This window comes from Amblyraja radiata, chromosome 19 (assembly GCF_010909765.2).
Source record: "Amblyraja radiata isolate CabotCenter1 chromosome 19, sAmbRad1.1.pri, whole genome shotgun sequence".
Taxonomy (NCBI): domain Eukaryota; kingdom Metazoa; phylum Chordata; class Chondrichthyes; order Rajiformes; family Rajidae; genus Amblyraja; species Amblyraja radiata.
Genome location: NC_045974.1, coordinates 9,009,553 through 9,032,389, shown reverse-complemented (window position 1 = coordinate 9,032,389; position 22,837 = coordinate 9,009,553). Strand labels below are relative to the sequence as shown.

Here is a 22,837-nt window from a genome sequence, read left to right as displayed (position 1 = left end):
CTAATCAAGAATCTGTCTATCTCCGTCTTAAAAATATCCAATGACTTTGCCTCCACTTCCATCTATGCCAATGGATTCTGCAGATTCAACACCCTCTGATTAGAGAAATTCCTTATCATCTCTTTTTTCAACGTGCGTCCTCTTATGGAGAGGCTATGCTCTCTGGTCCTAAAGTGGAAACATCCTAAGAAAATATAATGTTTTTTTTTTACAGTTGTAGATGTGGATACAATGGACTGCAGATGCTGGTTTACAAAAAGAAATGGGTGCTGGAGTAACTCAGTGGGTCAAACAGCATCTCTGGAGGAAAAGGATAGGTGACGTTTCGGGTCAGGACCGTCCTATCCATGTTCTGCAAAGATGCTGCCTGACACGCTGAGTTACTCCAGCACTTTGTGTCTTGTCATATCTTTGACTCTCCTTTCATTTCCATTAAAACTCAATACGATGTCGTGTTTAAGGATCAAAATCCTTCATATAGTTTAAGTGATTTGATAACAAGTAAATAGATTAGCCTCAGTGGTAGAGTTGCTGCCAGAGGCCCGGGTTCGATCCTGACTACGGGTGCTGTCCGTATGGAGTTTGTACCTTCTCCTCGTGACCTGCGTGGGTTTTCTCTGGTTGCTCCGGTTACCTCCCACATTCCAATGACGCACGGATTGTATGCTAATTGCCTTGGTGAAATTGTAAGGCAGCAACTCTGTGTCACCGTTTCTTGAAGACCGATCCCAATGAACAGACACCTTTCAGGTTCTCTGCTTATGCTGCGAGGGAAGCATTGAAACACAGCGGATAATTTTAGGCCATTTGCTTGGCTCCAAGTGCATTCTTGTTTGCTTGTTAGTTTAAACCAGCAACGCCCAAAACGACAAACAAGCACGTTGTGTGTTTTCATTGACTCACCCTCATACCTGGAGTCTTATTAAGCCCTGCTGTTAATGCCGTCAGGAGATTTTACATCCTACATCCATCCACCTTTGAAAGATCTGTCACATAGATTTTACTATATCAAACGTGTGGCACTGCAGATCCTTCAGATTACATGACACATGTCCTCCATCCTCCATGGTTGCTGAATGTTAGACTTGACATGGATCAATATGATCTGGGGCTAAATTTCTGAAAGTGACTAAATATGTTAACATCACATCTGCAGATCAATAATGAGTTTTATCGCAACATTTGCTATTATGGGTCCATCCTTAAGCTTTTTGTCTCCCTTTCTAAGAATTTTTTTTTTCTGACGAGCACTTCAGTGCACTTTCAGCAAGCAATTATCGAGGAATCCAAACTCACCAACGCCGCGCGGGTTACATTAAGGATTAGACGTTTTGAATAATGAAAATATATTGACCTACTTTGGAATTAAAGGAAGAAGTCAGCTCGGCATTGAAAGAGAAAAAAATCAATTCAAAGCAGATCACAAATTGCCTTCTGCTAGGATGGATCCAATACGAGATGAGTTTCTCGGGAATAGCTGCCCCTTTTATGCAGCAGTGGAATGCATTTTCCCTCTTTATAAATTGGTTGACAGCTAAAGCTCATTTGAAGTGCGGACAAATAGGTAATGCCGAACGGAGCAATTATTGTGCTTCACTTTTTCCTTGATAAACACCGCGGGCGCTGAAAGCACCCACGACTATATCTTCAAAAGGCACCAAATCAAAGGGAGTGTGTAAAGGCGCGGCAATGCTGGGCTGCTCCCATTTAAAGGACAGAGTTGGAAGGAACTGCTGCACTGAAATGAATGACAATTTAAAGGTGTTTGAGGCAGACTTAAATAAGTTATATAGGAAATGTACAAAGGGCAGAAGATGTCCCGAAATTACTATTTTGTAATCATCAACTCTGAATTGTAGTCATGGCAAAGGCCACGGCTTCAAGGTGTTACGTACATTGGGGAAACTAAAACGATATGAAGAGCGACACAAAATGCTGGAGTAACTCAGCAGGTCAGTTAGTTTCTTCAGTGGGATTGAGCATCAAGGACGTTCTTAATTCATAGACGAAGGATACTAACCGCCAACACCGTTACTAATCAATAATATGTCAATCTCTGCCTTAAAAATATCCATTGGCATGGCCTCCACAACAATAGACAATAGACAATAGGTGCAGGAGTATGCCATTCGGCCCTTCGAGCCAGCACCGCCATTCGATGTGATCATCACCAATCAGTACACCGTTCCTACCTTCTCCCCATATCCCCTGACTCCGCTATCTTTAAGAGTCCTATCTAGCTCTCTCTTGAAAGTATCCAGAGAACTCGCCTCCACCGCCCTCTGCGGCAGAGAATTCCATAGACTCGCAACTCTCTGTGAAAAAAAGTGTTTTCTCGTCTCCTTTCCAAATAGCTTACCCCTTATTCTTAAACTGTGGCCTCTGGTTCTGGACTCCCCCAACATCGGGAACATGTTTCCTGCCTCTAGCGTGTCCAAACCCTTAATAATCTTATATGTTTCGTCCTTCTAAACTCCAGAGTAAACAAGCCCAGCCGCTCCATTCTCTCAGCATATGACAGTCCCGCCATCCCAGAAATTAACCTTGTAAACCTACGCTGCACTCCAGCAATAGCAATAATGTCCTTCATCAAATTAGGGGACCAAAACTGCACACAATACTCCAGGTGTGGTCTCACTAGGGCCCTAGACAACTGCATAAGGACCTCTTTGCTCCTATACTCTACTCCTCTTGTTATGAAGGCCAACATGCCATTCGCGTTCTTCACTGCTTGCTGTACCTGCATCCTTACTTTCACAACGGTCTGTGGCAATGAATTCCACCTATTCTCCACCCTCTAACTACAGAAACTCCTTTGTTTAAGAAGGAACTGCAGATGCTGGAAAATCAAAGGTAGACAAAAATGCTGGAGAAACTCAGCGGGTGAGGCAGCATCTATGGAGTAAAGGAAATAGGCGACGTTTCGGATCGCGACCCTTCTTCAGACTGATGTGGGGGGGGGGGGGGGGGGGGGGGGGGGAACGAGAACGCAGCGACCACCTGAAATTGGAGGTCAATGTTCACACCGCTGGGGTGTAAACTACGCAAGCGAAATATGCGGTGCTGCTCCTCCAATTTGCGGTGGGACTCACTCTGGCCATGGAGGAGGCCCAGGACAGAAAGGTCGGATTCAGAATGGGAGGGAGAGTTGAAGTGCTGAGCCACCGGGAGATCAGGTTGGTTATTGTGAACCGTTTGGTCTCACCGATGTAGAGCAGCTGACACCTGGAGCAGCGGATGCAATAGATGAGGTTGGAGGAGGTGCAGGGGAACCTCTGACGCGCCAGGAAAGACTGCTTGGGTCCTTGGATGGAGTCAAGGGGGGAGGTAAAGCGACAAGTATTGCATTTCATGGGACTAATTGACCAGGGAGTTACGGAGGGAGCGGTCTCTGCAGAAAGCTGAAAGGGGAGGAGATGGGATGATGTGGCCAGTGGTGGGATCCCGTTGGAGGTGGCGAAAATGTTGGAGGATTATATGTTGTATGTGACGGCTGGTAGGGTGGAAGGTGAGGACAAGGGGGACTCTGTCCTTGTTACGAGTGGGGGGGATGGGGAGTGAGAGCAGAGTTACGAGGTATAGAAGAGACCCTGGGGAGAGCCTCATCTATAGTAGAAGAGGGGAACCCCCGTTCCCTAAAGAATGAGGACATCTCCGATGCCCTGGTTTAGAACACCTCACCCTGGGTGCAGATGCGGCGTAGACGGAGGAATTGGGAGTAAGGGATAGAGTCCTTAGGGGAAGCAGGATGGGAAGGAGTGTAGCCCAGATAGCCATGGGAGTCAGTGGGTTTATAGTAGATGTCAGTCAGTAGTCTGTCACCAGCGATGGAAATAGTGAGGTCTAGATATGGTAGGGAGATGTCGGAAATGTTCCAGGTGTATTTGAGTGCCGGATGGAAATTCCTTCTCATCTTTCTAAAGGTCTGTACCCTCGTGTCCTAGACTCTCCAACTTGTGGAAACATCCTCTCCATCATGCCCTTGCACTATTTGATGTTATTATCCTAAGTTGCATCAGAACGACGGTAACATGTCATATTGCATTGACTCCGAAGCTGCAACGTTGCAGCCCGTGGAGACGAAGAAGCGCATTGACTGCACCCACGCATCTTCTGCATATCACTGCACGTGTGCAAGTACCAAACATTGTCGTCAGCTCTGCCTTCTAATAATATTGATAGCCTTGCAAGTCGAATCGGTAGTAAGAAAGGCAGAGGCAATGCTAGCATTTATTTCCAGAGGACTAGAATACAAAAACAGGGATGAATTGCTGAGGCATTATAGAAGGTTGTGACTGGAGAAACTCAGCGGGTGCAGCAGCATCTATGGAGCGAAGGAAATAGGCAACGTTTCTGGCCGAAACCCTTCTTCAGACTGATGGGGGGGTGGGCATTTTTGTGTACCGAGGCATTATAGGACGCTGGTGAGACCACATTTGGAGTATTCAGAGGAAGGATATGCTGGCGTTGGAGAGCGTCCAGAGGTTTAGGAGAATGATCCCAGGAATGAGTGGGTCACTCATCACTTATGAACTGATGGACATATGAAGCTTTGCGTTGTTTGTACAGCAGTAGCTCAGCGGAGAACACACTATAGTGCATGGCGCATCACCTTTGCTGCTTAATCTTTGCAATAAATCCCAGATCAAGGCTGTTCCATCATAGTAAAAGCTGCCATAACTATATTTCTAATTAAGCTTCCCTTTTTGAAATCATTTCAACGTTGCCGCTGCCGACATTTGAATCTGAATTTAAAAGGAACAAGTTTAGTTTAGTCTCGCCTAGCCTGGTCGCGCGCTGACTTTCATCACTCACTTTATTGTTGTAGATGCCGACCGGGCTCAGAAGCAAGGGATGGACGAGTTCATCGCTGCTGATCCCTGCAGATTTGACCACTCAACCCTTTTCGAAGTGCTTCAAAGGAAAACGCTGGAGCACAGGCTGAACGATTCATACTCCTGTCTGGTAAGCAGCCCGCAGAGCGGAGGTGTTGGGGACAAAATGACACATCTCACCAGACTCGTGGTTGAAAAACCTCCTGCCAGGAGTAAGATTAAGGATTTTCGCCAGTAGGTTTCAGACTTGAAAATAGTTGATGGCCACTGCTGTGTCACTGAACGGGGGAAGGTACTGAGCAAAGGGACGCACGTTAGACAGGGGGTCATACAAGGACTAAACATCTCGAAAGAACCAACAAAATTGCATTATTAACATCCAGCCTCATTCAACAGGTTTACATCTTCTATAACCCTTTGGTCATTGTAACTTCGAAAGGGAGAAAGGAAGGAACAATAGAATTTAGAAGATTGAGGGGGGTTCTTATAGAAACTTACAAAATTCTTAAGGGGTTGGACAGGCTAGATGCAGGAAGATTATTCCCGATGTTGGGGAAGTCCAGGACAAGGGGTCACAGTTTAAGGATAAGGGGGAAATCTTTTAGGACCGAGATGTGAGAAAATCATTTTTCACACAGAGAGTGGTGAATCTCTGGAATTCTCTGCCACAGAAGGTAGTTGAGGCCAGTTTATTGGCTATATTTAAGAGGGAGTTAGATGTGGCCCTTGTGGCTAAAGGGATCAGGGGGTATGGAGAGAAGGCAGGTACGGGATACTGAGTTGGATGATCAGCCATGATCATATTGAATGGCGGTGCAGGCTCGAAGGGCCGAATGGCCTACTCCTGCACCTATTTTCTATGTTTCCATGTTTCTATGATTGATGGCACTGGACCTGTGCTCGCTGGAGTTTAGAAGGATGAGCGGGTACTTCATTGAAACTTACCAAATAGTGAAAGGCCTGGATAGAGTGGTTATGGAGAGGATGCTTCCACTGGTGGAGGAGTCAAGGACCAGAGGCCACAGCCTCAGAGTAAAAGGACGTACATTTAGAAAGGAGATGTGGGGGATTTCGTTTGTTAGAGGTTGATAGATTCTTGATTAGGTAGTGTGTCAGGGAGAAGGCAGGAGAATGTGGTTGAGAGGAAAAGGTAGATCAGCAATGATTGAATGGCGGAGTAGACTTGATGGGCCGAATGACCTAATTCTGCTCCTAGAACATGAACATAAACTGCAGATGCTGGTTTATACCGCTGTTAGCACAACCTAGCAGGATGGACATTGATTTGGCTAATTTCTAGTAACTCTTCATGCCTTCATAATACCTGCCCCAACTACCTCCTCCAGCAACTTGTTCCATACACCTACCATCCATTGCGTTAAAAAGTTCCCCCTCAGCTTCCTATTAGATCTTTCTCCCCCCCCCCCCTCACCTTAAACCTATGTCCTCTGGTTCTTGATTCACCAACTCTGGGCAAGAGACTCTGTGCATCTACCCAATCTATTCCTCTCATGATTTCTGTACACCTCTATAAGATCACCCCTCATCCTCCTGCGCTGCAAGGAATAGTCCTAGCCTGAACCTCTCCTTATAGCTTAGGCCCTCGAGTCCTGGCAGCATCATCGTAAACCTTCTTTGCACCCTTTCCTGCATAACAACATCTTTCCTATAACATGGTGCCCAGAACTGAACACCATGGACACCTCTAAATACGGCCTCACCAATGTCTTATACAACTGCAGCATGACCTCCCAACTTCTATACTCTATACTCTGACTGACGAAGGCCAATGTGCCAAAAACTCAGGAACTGTATCCAGTGGATAGTGGAAAGTCTTTGACGTGTCCGTGTCTGAATTGCTCACTGCTTTTTTAACGTACTGGGCTGATCCAGTTGAGTCTCTGATCAATGGCATATCGACCCAGGGTATTGATGGTGGCGATGATAATCCCTGTGAGATATGAGAAGTTGAGTTGAGTTTAGTTTAGAGATACAGCGCGGAAACAGGCCCTTCGGCCCACCGAGTCCACACAGATCCCCGCACATTAACACTATCCTACACAAACTAGGGACAATTCACATGTATACCAAGCCCATTTACCTACATACCTGTACGTCTTTGGAGTGTGGGAGGAAACCGAAGATCTCTGAGAAAACCCACGCAGGTCACGGGGAGAACGTGCAAACTCCATACAGACAGCGCCCGTAGTCGGGGTCGAACCCGGGTCTCTGGCACTGTTAGGCAGCAACTGTAACTGACGCTGGGCACTGTGCTGCCCGTGAATAGATAACATCCACTAATTTGTTGCTTTATAATGGAGGGCCAATATTATCATCTCGTTATTTGCTGATCCGCAAGTACAGTATGAAAGTAATATTCAATTTCGCTGAAGTGCTGTTAATCCCCAAATACAGGGGATAATTGGTGTTAATCAAAATACAAGCACTATCTTATGCTCATGGGGGACTAAGACTAACACTCTCAGCAGCTGCAGAGAGAAGAGGACCATTGTTACAAATTGGCTCACAAAACCACCGGCATCATTATCAAGCAAATAATTGGCATCGGTGCTTGAGACATTGGAACAGACCAGGAGGAGCCTCGCTGTGCACCATCCACCATGTTTCCTGAATGAGAACTGTCTGCCCGGCTCTCCAAAGAATTACTTTACAAAAGAATATACGGTCTTCAAAACAGAACTGATCAGGTGGTGGGTGTATGGACCAAGCTGCCAGAGGAGGTAGTTGAGGCAGGGACTATCCCAACATTTAAGAAACAGTTAGATAGGTGCATGGATAGGACAGGTTTGGAGGGATATGGGGCAAATGCGGGCAGGTGGGAATAGTGTGGCTAGGACATGTTGGCCGGTGAGGACAAGTTGGGCCAAAGGGCCTGTTTCCACCCTGTATCACTCTATGACTCTATCAACGAGTATTCATTGACATAATCAATCTGCCCAATCTTCCAAGGAAGTGAAGGTATTGATGAGCTTTCGTAGGGATTGCATCAATCCTGGGCCCAGGCCAGATCGTCAGAGATATTAAGGCCCAGCAGCTTGAATCTATTGAATATATTGACTTTCTCCACTGCTGTCCAGTTTAGTTTAGTTAGAAACATAATTCAATAGAAACATAGAAACACATATATCATTGTAATGTACACTATTTCTAATAAATAAAAATAAAAAATAATTTAAAAAAAAAGAAACATAAAAACATAGAAACATAGAAAGTAGGCGCAGGAGTTGGTAATTCGGCCTTTTGAGCCAGCACAGCTATTCAATATAATCATGGCTGAAAATCCAAAATCAGTACCCTGTTCCTTCTTTCTCCCCATATCCATATAGTTTTGAGAGAACAAGGAAACAGGCCCTTCGGCCCACCGAGTCCACGCAGGCCAATAATCACACATACAGTACACTAGTTCTATTCCACACACCGGGGATAATTTACAGAAGCCAATGAACCTCCAAAACCTGCACTTCTTTAGAATGTGGGGAGAGACTGGAGCACCCAGAGAAAACCAATGGGATCGTAGGGAGAACGCACAAACTCCGTACAGAGAGCATCCCGTGGCAAGAATCGAACCCGGGTCTTTGGGTTTGTTAATGCACAATATCATTGTGCCACTGTGACAGCCTACCTCTTTTCCAGCATTCGCCCTCTCCACTGCCATCCCCATCAGTATGAGAAGAGACCTGACCCGTCTGTCATTTTCCCTGCTCTCCAGAGATGCTGCCTGACTTGCTCCAGCACTTTTTGTCTTCTTTCAAAAATAATATAATCCCTGTCCAGATGGTTATCCTAAATTGTGGTTCCATCATAACATCCCTCTGCGATGTTACCTGCAAAATATTTGCATTCCACCTGAGTCAATGAACAGTTGAACAGGATTATTTATCAGTGATGTTAAATCTGAATTAAAGGATGTCTTGATTAACGTTTGCAAGTAAACATTGCCCTTTGACTAATCTCCTCTTTAATCCCCTGCAGTTTCTTTGTAAAATATTATAGTTTCGAAATGTAAAGATTAAAACAGAGATAGTTAATTGCAAATTCAGGTGTAACAGTGGCAAGACAGCCTTTGAACGGAACACTAAGTGCTGGAATAACTCAGCGGGTCAGGCAGCATCTCTGGAAAACATGGATAGGCGACTCAACTTTTTTATGTTCTAATTTGTTGTGTTCGGAAGTTTGAGACATAAATTGCCTTTGATGTGGAGTATGGCACAGATTACTCAGTGATAAGAGGGAAGGCCAAACGTAGGCAGGTGGGACCAGTGTGGATGGGGCATGTTGGTCGGTGTGCGAGCAAGTTGGGCCGAAGAGTCTGTTTCTACGCTGTATAACTCTGTGAAACAAGGAACCATGGATGTTTGCTTACAAAATAACTGTCTGAAGAAGGGTCTCGACCCGAAACGTCGCCCATTCCTTCTCTCCAGAGATGCTGCCGGTCCCGCTGAGTTACTCCAGCATTTTGTGTCTATCTTCGATTTCAAACCAGCATCTGCAGTCCCTTCAAACACGGTAAGAGGTTTAGCAATGTCATTAAGGGACAGAGAAGAGGGAGTTACAACTTAGGAAAAATGGCACAAAGCGGGTCAGGCAGCATCCCTGGAGAACATGGATAAGTGACATTCGGGTCAGGTCTCTTCTTCAAACTGATGTGGTCGGGGGTAGAGAGGGAGAATGCTGGAAAAGACATAGGGTGGCATAGTGGCACAATGGGTCGGTGCCCTTCTTCAGACAGGTTTTTTGTAAACCAATATCTACGTTTCCTTGTTTTATAGAGTGATACAGCATGGATACAGACCCTTCAGCCCAACATGCCCATGTTGACCAACATGCCCCATCTACATTAGTCCCACCTGCCTGCGTTTGGCCCATATCCCACTAAACCTATCCTATCCATGTACCTGTCTAAATGTTTCGTAAACGTTGCGATAGTACCTGTGTTTCGACAAGTTATATCTTGGCATGTTAGATATAATTCATAATTGTATAATTCTGATGTGATTCCACCTTTTAAGAGGAAATCTGACGAATATTTAAAATGGCGGTGGAATTATTGGTTAGTGAGGTTATTGGTTGGTGGGGATGGGTGTTATTGACGAGTGGACTGCTCTACAATGTGGCAGAACACACACGATGGGCTGAAAGGCCAACTTTTGCTGTAAATATCTATGCTTAAAGGGCCTGTCCCACGAGCATGCAACCGCATGCGGCAAGCGCGACCAAACCGGAAGCGGGGGCCGCGCGGAGGTCGAGTGATCCCCGTACGGGGCCGGTCCTACCAGCATGCGCCCGCATGAGGCGAGCGCGACCAAACCGGAAGCGGGGGCCGCGCGGAGGTCGAGTGATCCCGTACGAGTTGACGTGAAGTTCGAGCGAAGTCCGCGGGAAGTTCGCGGGTGACGTACGGCGTCAAGACGCTGCATAGGGTGTCGAGACGCTGCGCACGCCCGTCGAGGCGGTGCGTACGGCCTCAGTGTGGCTGCGGCCCGGCAGGCCGTTGCCGAGCGGAATTTTTGGACAGTGTCAGTTTTTCGGAGCCGCGCGCGATGTCGGGACCAGCTCCGCACAACTCCATACGGCTCCGGCGATCAAAGTGGCACCGGCCCCGCGAGGCCGTATGGCTCAAGCGACCACGTTAGGTCGCGCTTGCCGTCTGCAGTCGCCCTTTAGTCTTCCTTTAAGTTCAGTTGTACCACTAACATGATAGACACATTTTATTGTCCTGTATGTAAGGTACCTAACAGAGAATGACATAGACAAGTTACTCCTATGTAAGAATGTCAGAGCAGAAATAAACGTTTTGAAGTATGCGTGATCAGAACACTTCACGACTGCTGCACAACCATGGCAACACCATTTGTCTTGCTGTGACTGACTGAAAGGTGAATATTAACCAGGAGGGGGGGGAACAGCCCTGCTCAACTTTAAAATAATACACCATGGTCGGCACAGTGGCGCAGCAGGAGAGTTGCTGCTTTACCGCGCCAGAGACCCAGGTTTGATCCTGACAACGGGTGCTGTCTCTATGGAGTTTGTACGTTCTCCCAGTGACCTGCGTGGGTTTTCTCCTGGTGCTCCGGTTTCCTCCCACACTCCAAAGACTTCCAGATTTGTAGGCCAATTGGCTTGATAGAATTGCAAATGTTTCCCCCTGAGTGTGTCGGATAGTAGTAGTGCACCGGATATCGCAGGTCGGCGCAGACTCGGTGGGCCGAAGGGCTTGTTTCTGCGCTATATCTCTAAACTAAACGAAAGCTGCTGCACACTTAAACTATCAACAGGCCATTCTACCATTAACTTCGCTCCACTTTACGCCGAGTGTTTAGGATGTGCAACACATTTTAATAAAATAATGTCAATTGCAAATGCAGCCCTCAGTTGAATGCCACAGCTTGCCATTAAAGTTGTGAAAGTTGAATGTTTTTTAATTCAATACATTCCTGCCGCAAAGTTGAATGTATTTTCTTTTTTTCTATATATTGTCAAAATATCTTTTCTTTCTCTCCTGCTGCCCTTGGCATACAAAGAAACAAATAAAAGAAGTTGTTTCATTGTGAGATGATTGATGTGAGATTTCATGTGTGAGACGATTAAGCTCTTTGTTCGATGTCTGTTATTCCCATGGCTCGATCAAATATCCAAATGGAAACACAGTCTCTGAGATACACGAACTTCATCACTGCTAAGAACAACCCTGTTACAAATTGCATCCTTGCTCCTTTTGTACTTTTATGAGTCTTGTGATTTTTTGTTTTGCCCATTTTATTCTTTTCCCAGGTTTGTCAAGGTTGGGCAAAATAATAGTGATTCATTGAAGCTGCAAGGTACTTTTACACATAGAACAAACGAACCTCCAAAGTTTGTTATGCCAATATTTAATAAGCAGAAAACTTACAAAGTATTTTTGGCAGTCACAGGGGAATTTGCCTATTTTTTAGTTTAGTTTAGTTTAGTTTAAGGATACATTATGGAAACGGGCCCTTCGGCCCACCAAGTCCGCACCGACCACCGACCACTGACCACCTGTATACTAGTTCTATCCTTATCCCAGTTTCACAATCTTCTCCCGGTGGCTCATATCTCCCGGTGGCTCAGCACTTCAACTCCCCCTCCCACTCCAAATCCGACCTTTCTGTCCTGGGCCTCCTCCATGGCCAGAGTGAGGACCACTGTAAATTAGAGGAGCAGCACCTCATATTTCGCTTGGGCAGTTTGCACCCCAGCAGAATGAACATTGACTTCTCTAATTTTCAGGTAGTCCCTACTTTCTCCTCCCCTTCTCAGCTCTCCCTCAGCCCACTGGCCACCTCTTCCTTTCTTCCACCAGCTTCTCGTTCTCACTCAACAAACAGCGTTGTTTTATCATTGTTACTTTTTTGCATTTCTTTCATCCATTGTTCTATATATCTCTGCATCATCGTCTATATCTCTCGTTTACTTTTCCCGTGACTTTCTGTCTGAAGCAGTGTCTCGACCCAGAGCGTCACCCATTCCTTCTCTCCAGAGATGCTGCCTGTCCCACTGAGTTACTCCAGTTTTTTGTGTCCATCTCCAGAGATGCTGCCTGACCCGCTGTTACTCCGGCACTTTGTGCCTTCTTCCATAAATCAGCAGCTGCAGTTCCTGAGTCTACTTTTTCCAGGCGCAGATGGATTGTATAAAGATGAGTCAAATGAGACTCCTTGGGCATTTCCCACTTCGATTTCATGTCCCCTCATGAATCGACACCTATTGACAGGAGATGATAAAGAACATTTTGTAGGCTTTTGTAGACTGGGGAACAGTGGTGCTGCGGTAGACCTGCTGCCTTACAGTGCCAGAGGCCCCGACTCGATCCTGACTATGGGGGGGGGGGGGTGCTGCCTGTGCGGAGTTTGCACGTTCTCCCTGTTTCCTCCGGGTCCTCCCATGTTCCAAAGACATGCAGGTTTGTAGGCTTTCTGTAATTGGCTTCTGTAAATTGTTCCCAGTGTATAGGATGCGAAAGTGGGAGAACATAGAACCACAGTCTGGGTGATCAATGGTCGGCATGGACTATCCGTGAGCCTAAGGGGCTGTTTCAATAGTGTATTTCTAAACTGAAATCGAGAGAGCACTTGAACAATGAAGGTTTAAGCGACGTTTTATTCTTTGGTTCATTTTGTACTCAGTACATGATGGCTGTTCAGAACTCTGTGCAGCCCTTTCTGATATTCAAGGACAGAACATACTTGCTCACATGGGGAATTGAGAGCATGTTCTTGTGTGCCAAGTGTTCACAAGATTCTCAAGTGAAGGATGCAATAGCAGTTTCAAATCTCAACATAGGGCGTAGAGTGGTGAATATTTCAATCTTTCTTGATAGACCGCTAGCCTTGTATCGGTTTTGCAGTTAATTCAAAGAACATCAGTTGGAAGTCCCAGAACCTGGAGATTTTTAAATGAGATGTCGTGTTTTATATTCTCAAACAAGAGGACTCCTGTTGTAACCCATGCCAGAGATAACATCTTATGTTTTGGTTGAGGGTTGGATGCTTCCATCAAATGCACTACACAGGTCACCCTTCACAACTGCGTAACTGAGCAGTGAATTGCAACTAGACAATAGACAATAGGTGCAGGAGTAGGTCTTTTGGCCGTTCGAGCTATTTAATGTGATCATGGCTGACCATCCCCAATCAGTACCCCGTTCCTGCCTCCTCCCCATATCCCCTGACTCCACTATTTTTAAGAGCCCTATCTAGCTCTCTCTTGAAAGCATCCAGAGAACCTGTCTCCACCGCCCTCTGAGGCAGAGAATCCACAGACTCACCACTCTCTGTGAGAAAAGTGTTTCCTCGTCTCCGTTCTAAATGGCTTACTCCTTATTCTTAAACTGTGGCCCCTGGTTCTGGACTCCCCCCAACATCGGGAACATGTTTCCTGCCTCTAGTGTGTCCTTAACAATCTTATATGTTTCTAAGTTAACCTTGAACTTAGGTAGCATTTCTCACATACTCTGGCTGCATAAACTCAATGGACCACTGTTAATGTGTGCAGCAAATGTGCATCGAGTAGGGTCCCCACATACAACACTGTCGTGGAGACCAGACTGAAGTACAATATGGAGAGCAAAAGGGAAGATGTGAATCCAAATTGGAGGAACAGCACCTCATATTTCGCTTGGGCAGCTAACACCACAGCGGTATGAATATTGACTTCTCTAACTTAAAGTAACCCTTGCTTTCCCTCTCTCACCACCACACCTCCTTCCCAGTTCTCCGACCAGTCTGACTGTCCCCCGGGTTACAGTTTATCTCTGTTTCCTTTGTTGTCAGTTTCTGCTCGCTAACAATGATCTATTCGACATTTTCTTCTCCTTTGACGTCTCATTTTCACACCAAACCCTTGCTTATCACTGTGTCTCCCTCCCCCCTGACTCTCAGTCTGAAGAAGGGTCTCGACCCGAAACGTCACCCACTCCTTCTCTCCAGAGACCCTGCCTGTCCCGCTGAGTTACTCCAGCATTTTGTGTTTGCCTTCGGTGTAAACCAGCATCTGCAGTTCCTACCTACACATGGAGTACAGAATATGCAGGCACCGCGCGTTTCACGTGCGGTAATGTGCTTGAAAAGCATTGCGTGATTTAAAAATGCGTAAATTAAACATATATGCGATATGCCGTCAGCAGTAAATTTAGGTGCATTATTCCAAAATTGCCAGCGTGCAAATCACTTAGGTATTAAAGGAACAAACATGTTATTTTTTAAAATGCATAAATGAAACACACATAAAACGAGAGGTGCCTCAGCATCATAGAACATAATTCCAGAGACAAAGTCCAATGTCTGCAATGGGTTAGAGGCGAATCGGGCAGTACCCCAGCTTATGGAAGAACCATTCAGAAGCCTGATAACAGAGGGGAAGAGGCTAATTGACCCAACAGCTCACTGTCTCAGTCATCCCCTTTGTTACTATGTTAAGGGTCCAAAGTAAATGCAAATATATTATGAATCCAGGTGTGGATTACAGATAAGCAGGAGAATAATACAAAGATCCATTATCCAGGGCGGCAGAGTTGCTGCCTTACAGCACTTGCAGCGCCGGAGACCTGGGTTGCTGTCTGTGCGGAGTTTGTACGTTCTCCCCGTGACCGCATGGGTTTTCCCCCAATATCTTGGTTTCCTCCCACACTCCAGAGAAGTACAGGTATGTAGGGAAATTGGCTTGGTAAATGTAAACATTGTCCCTGGTGTGTAGGATAGTGTTAATGTGCGAGGATCGCTGGTCAGCGCGGACACGGTGGGCCAAAGGGCCTGTTTCCACGCTGTATATCTAAACTAAAGTAAACTCAGTGTGGCTATATTTTTCCACTGTTTAAGTCTTCAGATTTGCTATTATCTTTTGAACCATGAGACTAATTCTAAAGTGCAGCACTCTTATAATTTCCAATCTCCTTCTGCTTTTGCCGCAGGGTTGGTTTAGTCCCGGCCAGGTGTTTGTGCTGGATGAATACTGCTCCCGCTACGGGCTACGAGGCTGCCATCGCCATCTCTGCTATCTCAAGGAACTGATAGAGCGCGCAGAAGGAGGCACCATGATAGACCCCACTCTCCTCCACTACAGCTTCGCCTTCTGTGCCTCCCACGTTCATGGCAACAGGTAATCCATTAAGTCAAAGCTCACCAGCAAATATAGTGTGCGGGAAACGTGGTGACGTACGTGCAAGAGGAGGAAAGACTTGGAGATCCTCCACTCCTTCCCAGCTGGGTTGATCATGCAAGCGATTATGTAGGAAGGAACTGCAGATGTTGGTTTAAACCGAAGATCAACACAAAACGCTGGAGTAATCAACAGGACAGGCAGCGTCTCTGAAGAGAAGGGATGGGTGACGTTCCGGGTCGAGACCCCTCTTCAGACTCAAAAAGGGGTCAGTCCGAAGAAGGGTCTCGACCCGAAACGTCACCCATTCCCTCAGCATCTATCAGGAGAATGAAGGTTCCATCAACATTTGGATAGGCAATCTATTAGAATGTTGAGGTTACATTAAAGAGGACTGATGAGGGTAAGGCAGTGGATGTTGTCCATATGAACCTCAGCAGGACCTTGACAGTCGTACGGGTTAGGCTGGCCTGGAAGTCAGATATGGTGTAGTATGGTGAGCTCAACACTTGGATTCACCTTTGGCTTGGAGGAAGGAATCCAAGGGCAGTTGATTTTATTGAGGTTATTTTTCTGGTTGTGGCCTTCTCAACACATCCCCTAACTCCGCTGCATATAACATTATTAAGGGATTGGATACTCTCGATGCAGGAAATATGTTCATGATGTTGGGAGAGTCCAGAACCAGGGGCCACAGATTAAGAATAAGGGGTAGGCCATTTAGAACTGAGATGAAGAAAAACTTCTTTACCCAGAGAGTTGTGAAATTGTGGAATTCTCCACCACAGAAGGCAATGGAGGCCAATTCACTGGTTGCTTTCAAAAGAGAGTTAGATAGAGCTTTTAGGAACAGCAGTCAGGGGATATGGGGAGAAGGCAGGAACGGGGTACTGATTGTGGATGTTCAGCCATGATCACATTGAATGGCGGTGCTGGCTCGAAGGGGCGAATGGCCTACTCCTGCACCTATTGTCTATGTATCTATGACTCTGACTACATTAATCTTCCTTCATTCAAATTTAGTGCAATACTGCTGTTATGCCCATTGTGCTGAGTGTGTGCTTATAACTGACTGAATAGTTTGCACTGGTTTGATTCTGAATTAAACAATCTATGGAAGAAAAGAGCCTGAAATCATTCAAACTTCAAATGGAGCAGTGTTAACAAAGCTGAGAAACATGGTCGTAACAAGCTCTGGAGGCTAAAGCTACATTGTACCAACTTGCCTTTACTTGGTGCTCTTGCAAGAAGAACATTTTAAGCCAGGCCTTTCAAACAACAGTGGCTGTGTTTTGGAAACACAAAAGTTGCTGGAAATCTGAAGCGGGGCATGTACCTCTGCATCGGCTGCTGTGCACGTTAGAGAGGCCTGGAGATTTTTGGAGGGTTTGTTGAAGACTTCAAATAACAGTTTCCAGCCATCTTCCCCATAGCCTCTCACACACCTGGCAAATCATCCATGCCATCAAACCACGCAGCTAAAATAGGTCCTTGCTTATATAATTTTATATATATTATAATTATTATTTTTATAATTTATTAATATAATATGGTATATCATATATTATACATATAATAGCATAATATAATATATATGTATCATTATGTATATTATTATATGTATACGTATAATATTAATTATATATAATTATATATAATTATATGTTGAAATAGACCTTGTAAAAATGGAAAGCGTAAAATGCAGAAATTGAAATCAAGGTGATTGCAGAAATGTGAACTTCACTTGCCTTGTTGCAGTGACAACAGTCCAAAAATACTATATAACCCTCTCCACCCTTTTACTCTCCCCTCCCCCCTCTTTTTTCTTCCCCCAACCCCGCTCGTCCTGTCTGGATGAGCATCCATTTCTCCCTTTCCTTTTCCCCCCTGTCCAGCCCCCCCCCACCTCTCTTCCAGCATTCTCGCCCCTACTACAATCAGTCCAACATGAAGCATTGCCTCGCCATGTTCTCCAGGGATGTGGTCTGACCCGCTGAGTTACTCCAGCACTTTTTGTGTTTTTGTTGTTGTAAACCAGCTCCTGCAGTTCATTGTGTCTCAAAAGTACCTTGCCGCCTGCAATGAACTTTCTATTACCTGGCATTATAAAAGATGCTGTATCAGTGTGAAATCCTTTTTTTTTTTTGTTCATCTTTTGCTGGTGATAAGTGTTGTGGGCTTTTCTGAACAATCAAAAGAAAGTAGTGCGTTTATTTTGAAGATATTGTACCATGGCAGAACCCCTTGGCTTCGTTACATGCCATGACAGTGCTTGTTCCAGGGGCAATCTAACTCTACAGCTGAGGTGACAGAATCTCAACACCTTGCTGGTACTTGTTTCAAATGCGGGTTGTTTGAAGTGACATCTTCCTGGCTCACCTTCGTCACCTGTCAGTTCACATCCACTTCGCCGGCTCCTGACGGGCCTGGCTTGGAATTGTCGTCCACAGGAGGGATCTCGAGCGAGACAGTGTCCTCCAGCATCTTGCCACTGACTCCAAACCTTTGTTGACAGCTCAAAGCAGAGTGCGCGCCAACCGAGGATTACCATCTTCAGTTCGTCATTGAGCTGAAGAGAGGTGACATACTTCCACCTTCTCTACACCGGGACCCGGTTCAATCATATCATATTTACCTCACCGTTTCGAAGCGGGGACCCATCACTGTTCTGCTTTCACATCCTAGCTTCAACCTTGTCATTCCACTCGGCCAGGCAGGTCAATCAAGTCTGACAGAATGACATTTGCAAATAATAAAGCAGCACGTCACGTTTTGTGACAAATGTTGCCATTAGAAGGTGACAATCTGTGTCACCCGCGATGCCTTGCGGAGCTGAAAGGAGCATGTGTATCACTGTCATCGGTTAACCTGGTGCCATCTCCTCTGATGTGCAACCCTGTTATTCTGACAGCAGAACTTTGCTTCATTTCATTGGCAACATTTCTCTGAATCAAAAGACAGACACAAAATGTTGGAGTAACTCAGCGGGACAGGTAGCCTCTCTGGAGAGAAGGAATGGGTGACGTTTCGGGTTGAGAGCTGAAAGTCCCAGGAAAGGGGAACGAGAGAAATAGGCGATGATGTAGGGAGATACAGAACAAATGAATGAGAGATAAGCAATAAAAATGTTGGTTCTTAGCGCTGAAATTCTCATGCACTGCAAATCCTGGTGTAGAGGTTAATGAGACTTGACTGTTGCCTAAATCAGTACAAATTGCTCTACAGTTGCAGAGTAGTGCTCAACCGGAGACCAAGATTGATGTCAGAGATTCAACGCCTACTTAGAATTAATAATTATTTTTTGTGCTGAAGATTTGTTTTGACAGACATCATGTACTGTGACCTGTTGAAACTAATTATTTTTAAACTGCAAAGAGGTCGGGTAGATCACTCTTAAGTGTTCCTGCATTTAAAATTTTAAAACTTGATCTTGAATTAGTTTGGTAAATGGGTTATGCCAAGCAAAAAAGCTATGATTTTTTTCCAGATAGTGGAAGTAATTTTATGTTTAAAATATTTGAATACATAGAAAACTTAGAAAATAGGTGCAAGAGTAGGCCATTCGGCCCTTCAAGCCAGCACCGCCATTCAATATGATCATGGCTGATTTCAGTACCCTGTTCCTGCTTTCTCCCCATAATCCCTTGATTCCATTAGCCCTAAGAGCTAAATCTAACTCTCTCTTGAAAACATCCAGTGAATTGGCCTCCACTGCCTTCTGTGGCAGAGAATCCCATAGATTCACAAAACAATAGTATTTATTCCTGCAGAAGGGTCTCGACCCGAAACGTCACCCATTCCTTCCCTCCAGAGATGATGTCTGCCCCACTGAGTTACTCCAGCATTTTGTGTCCATCTTCAGTGTAAACCAACATAAATTTTGAAATGTTAACCCCTTCTCAATTATGGTCGCATATCAATACCATTTTACGCACATTGATGTCAATGGTTCAATAATTCTTTATTATCACATGTACAGTATTGCGTACAGTTTTGGTCTCCAAATCTGAGGAAGGACATTATTGCCATAGAGGGAGTGCAGAGAAGGTTCACCAGACTGATTCCTGGGATGTCAGGACTGTCTTATGAAGAAAGACTGGATAGACTTGGTTTATACTCGCTAGAATTTAGGAGATTGAGAGGGGATCTTATAGAAACTTACAAAATTCTTAAGGGGTTGGACAGGCTAGATGCAGGAAGATTGCTCCCGATGTTGGGGAAGTCCAGGACAAGGGGTCACAGCTTAAGGATAAGAGGGAAATCCTTTAAAACCGAGATGAGAAGAACTTTTTTCACACAGAGAGTGGTGAATCTCTGGAACTCTCTGCCACAGAGGGTAGTCGAGGCCAGTTCATTGGCTATAATTAAGAGGGAGTTAGACGTGGCCCTTGTGGCTAAGGGGATCAGAGGGTATGGAGAGAAGGCAGTGAAGTACAGTGAAATTCTTTTTTTTTTTGCATACCGTCAATTATTACTACACATAAGCATAGATTAATCACAAATTGAGGACAAAATGTATATAAATAGTCCATTGATAGCATTTGACAGAGTTGCCAGATTTTGGCGTAATTTTCAAAGTCCAAGCTACATCTGGCCATAAAGTGCCGTTGCAGCCGTCACCTCCATTTGGATCGTCCAGTGAACCGTCGTCCCTCTCCTCGCCCGGCCGCCATTCGACCTTTGCGTCCCGGGGGCGCCTCCCGCAGCTAACCCGTGAGAGTGCGGAAGGTAAGGCCCCCTGTTTAGGAGCCAGGAGTGCATTGACACAGCGGAAGCATGAAGGACAATTGTGTGCGGCACGGAGGCGCAGCGGTAGATTTGCTGCCTCACAGCGCCGGAGACTTGGGTTCGATCCCCGACTACGGGTGCTTGTGTGTACAGAGTTTGTACATTTCCCCGTGACCTGCGTGCATTTTCTCCGAGACCTTTGGTTTCCTCCCACACTCCAAAGATGTACAGGTTTGTAGAACAAGGGGTCACAGTTTAAGGATAAAGGGGAAATCCTTTAGGACTGAGATGAGAAAAACATTTTTCACACAGAGAGTGGTGAATCTCTGGAATTCTCTGCCACAGAATGTAGTTGAATCCAGTTCATTGGCTATATTTAAGAGGGAGTTAGATGTGGCTCTTGTGGCTAAAGAGATCAGGGGGTATGGAGAGAAGGCAGGTACAGGATACTGAGTTGGATGATCAGCAATGATCATATTGATTGGCGGTGCAGGCTCGAAGGGCCAAATGGCCTACTCCTGCACCTATTTTCTATGTTTCTATGTAGGTTAATTGGCTTGGTATAAGTGTAAATTGTCCCTAGTGTAGGATAGTGTTAATGTCCGGGGATCGCTGGTCGGTGTGGACTCGGTGGGCCAAAGGGCCTGTTTCCGCGCTGTATCTCTAAACTAAATTGAACTAAACTGATCTAAAAAACAAATCATGTCTACTATGGGAAATGATGACTGTAGGCATCGAGGACATATTAAGGACTCGTGTATCATTAAAAGTGGATAGACACTAAAAGCTGGAGTAATTCAGCTGGGCAGGCAGCGTCTCTGGAGAGAAGGAATGGGTGACGTTTTGGGTCGAGACCTTTCTTCAGAACATAGCATGGACAGGTTGGGCCAAATGGCCTGTGCCTGCGCCCTATATACCACGTGATCCTATGCAATTTTCAATGGTGTTATCTTTTCTCTTTCAGGCCTGATGGAATTGGAACTGTAACGGTTGAAGAGAAGGAAAGATTCAATCAAATTAAGGAAAGACTTCTCTGTCTCCTTGAGAATCAGATCACTCACTTCAGGTAATCTGCCTTTTGGTTTCAGAATATTCACTCACTTGAGATTTGTGAACTTCACACATCTAAGCCTGGTGGCTGTGATTTTCTTTTCTGAGACTGGACGTGTTTGAGGTGAGCAGAGAGCGGGCATGATAACCACACAAACTCCTCAATGTAAACCCCGTGTTAAGTCGATTTATTGGTCGTTCTTGATCTCCATCTGTACCCTTTGCTGCTTGCACAGACAGCAAGGCAGTGGGTGAATGTGCACAAAATTTACTCCCTGCATGTAACTGGTGTCGATTTTCCATGCAGTATATTTATCCTTGGGCTTTGTTTGAGAGTTTAGATTCTGCACCGACTTCCTACTGAAAGTTGCCCATCCCCTTGATGTAACGTAAATATAATCTGTTCTGTCCACCCCCCCCCCCCCTCCCCCTCCCCACCCTTACAACTACCTCCCTCCCCATTTGCCCTCTCAATTCACTGCAGTCCTGAACTACTATCTACCTCATTGGTGACCCTCGGACTGTCCATGATCGGACTTTGCTGGCTTTATCTTGCACTAAACGTTATTCCCTTATCATGTATCTATACACTGAATGGCTCGATTGTCATCATGTATTGCCTCCACTGACTTGTGAGCATGCAACAAAGGCTTTTCACTGTAACTGGGTATACCTGACAATAAAATAAACTGTCGAACTCTATAACTGCGGGTTGGTCATAATTGCACCATGGACAGTCCAAACCTTTTTTCGCAGGGTGGGAATGGCAATGTCAAAGTCCAGAGGGCATAGCTTTAAGGTGGGAGATGTGTTGCGGTACGGCTTTTTACACAGAGAGTGGTGGGTGCCTGGACCATGCTGAAAAGGGGTGGTGGTGGAGGCAGGAAATCTGAGGATTTTAGATGGGCTTGTGGATATGCAGGGAATGGAGGGATATTGATCGCGTGCAGGCAAAGATGAGTTTAACTTGGCATCATACTCGGCACTGATATTGTGGGCCGGTTACTGTTCTGTACTGCCGTGTATTCTATCTTATTTACGGGGAACCCGTATAATTTGGATTATAAATATGAACGAAACCACTGATGTTACAGCGGCAACTATCAATTGCCCCCTTGCATTGTTCGCCAACTCACTCAAAGAATTTAATTGTCTACTTTGGATTGAGTTGGGAAAGGAGAAAGATTAGTAGTTCTGAATCTTAAGATTAAGATGGAGTACATTAAGGTACAGCAAAATCACAAAATGGTGGAAATACCCTGCAAGTCAGACTGCCTCCGTGAATAACGAAACAGGGTCAACATTTCAGATTGGAGATCCTTCTCACTGTTTTTTCTTTTGGAATTACAGTACAGTCATAGAGATATACAACATGGAAACAGACCCTTCGGCCCAACTTGCCCATGCCGAACAACATGCCCTATCTACACTCATCCCACCTGCCTGTGTTTAGCTCACATCGTACTAAACCCATCTTATCCATGTACCTGTCTCTAAATGTTTCTTAAACGTTGTGATAGTACCTGCCTCAACTACCTCCTCCGGCAGCTCATTCCGTACACCCACCACCCTTGGTGTGAATAGGTTAC

At 45.4% G+C, this 22,837-nt stretch overlaps 1 protein-coding gene across 6 annotated transcripts in view; it reads left to right on the top strand.

Moving 5' to 3' along the window:
* The window catches only part of cadps2 (calcium dependent secretion activator 2), a 393,466-nt gene that overhangs the window by 228,884 nt on the left and 141,745 nt on the right, over positions 1 to 22,837 (top strand). For all 6 annotated transcript variants that reach the window (XM_033037622.1, XM_033037627.1, XM_033037625.1 and 3 more), the window contains exons 12-14: positions 4,829 to 4,965; positions 15,283 to 15,470; positions 21,163 to 21,264. In XM_033037622.1, coding sequence (XP_032893513.1) covers positions 4,829 to 4,965; positions 15,283 to 15,470; positions 21,163 to 21,264 — 427 coding nt within the window. The remainder of the gene's footprint in view (positions 1 to 4,828; positions 4,966 to 15,282; positions 15,471 to 21,162; positions 21,265 to 22,837) is intronic.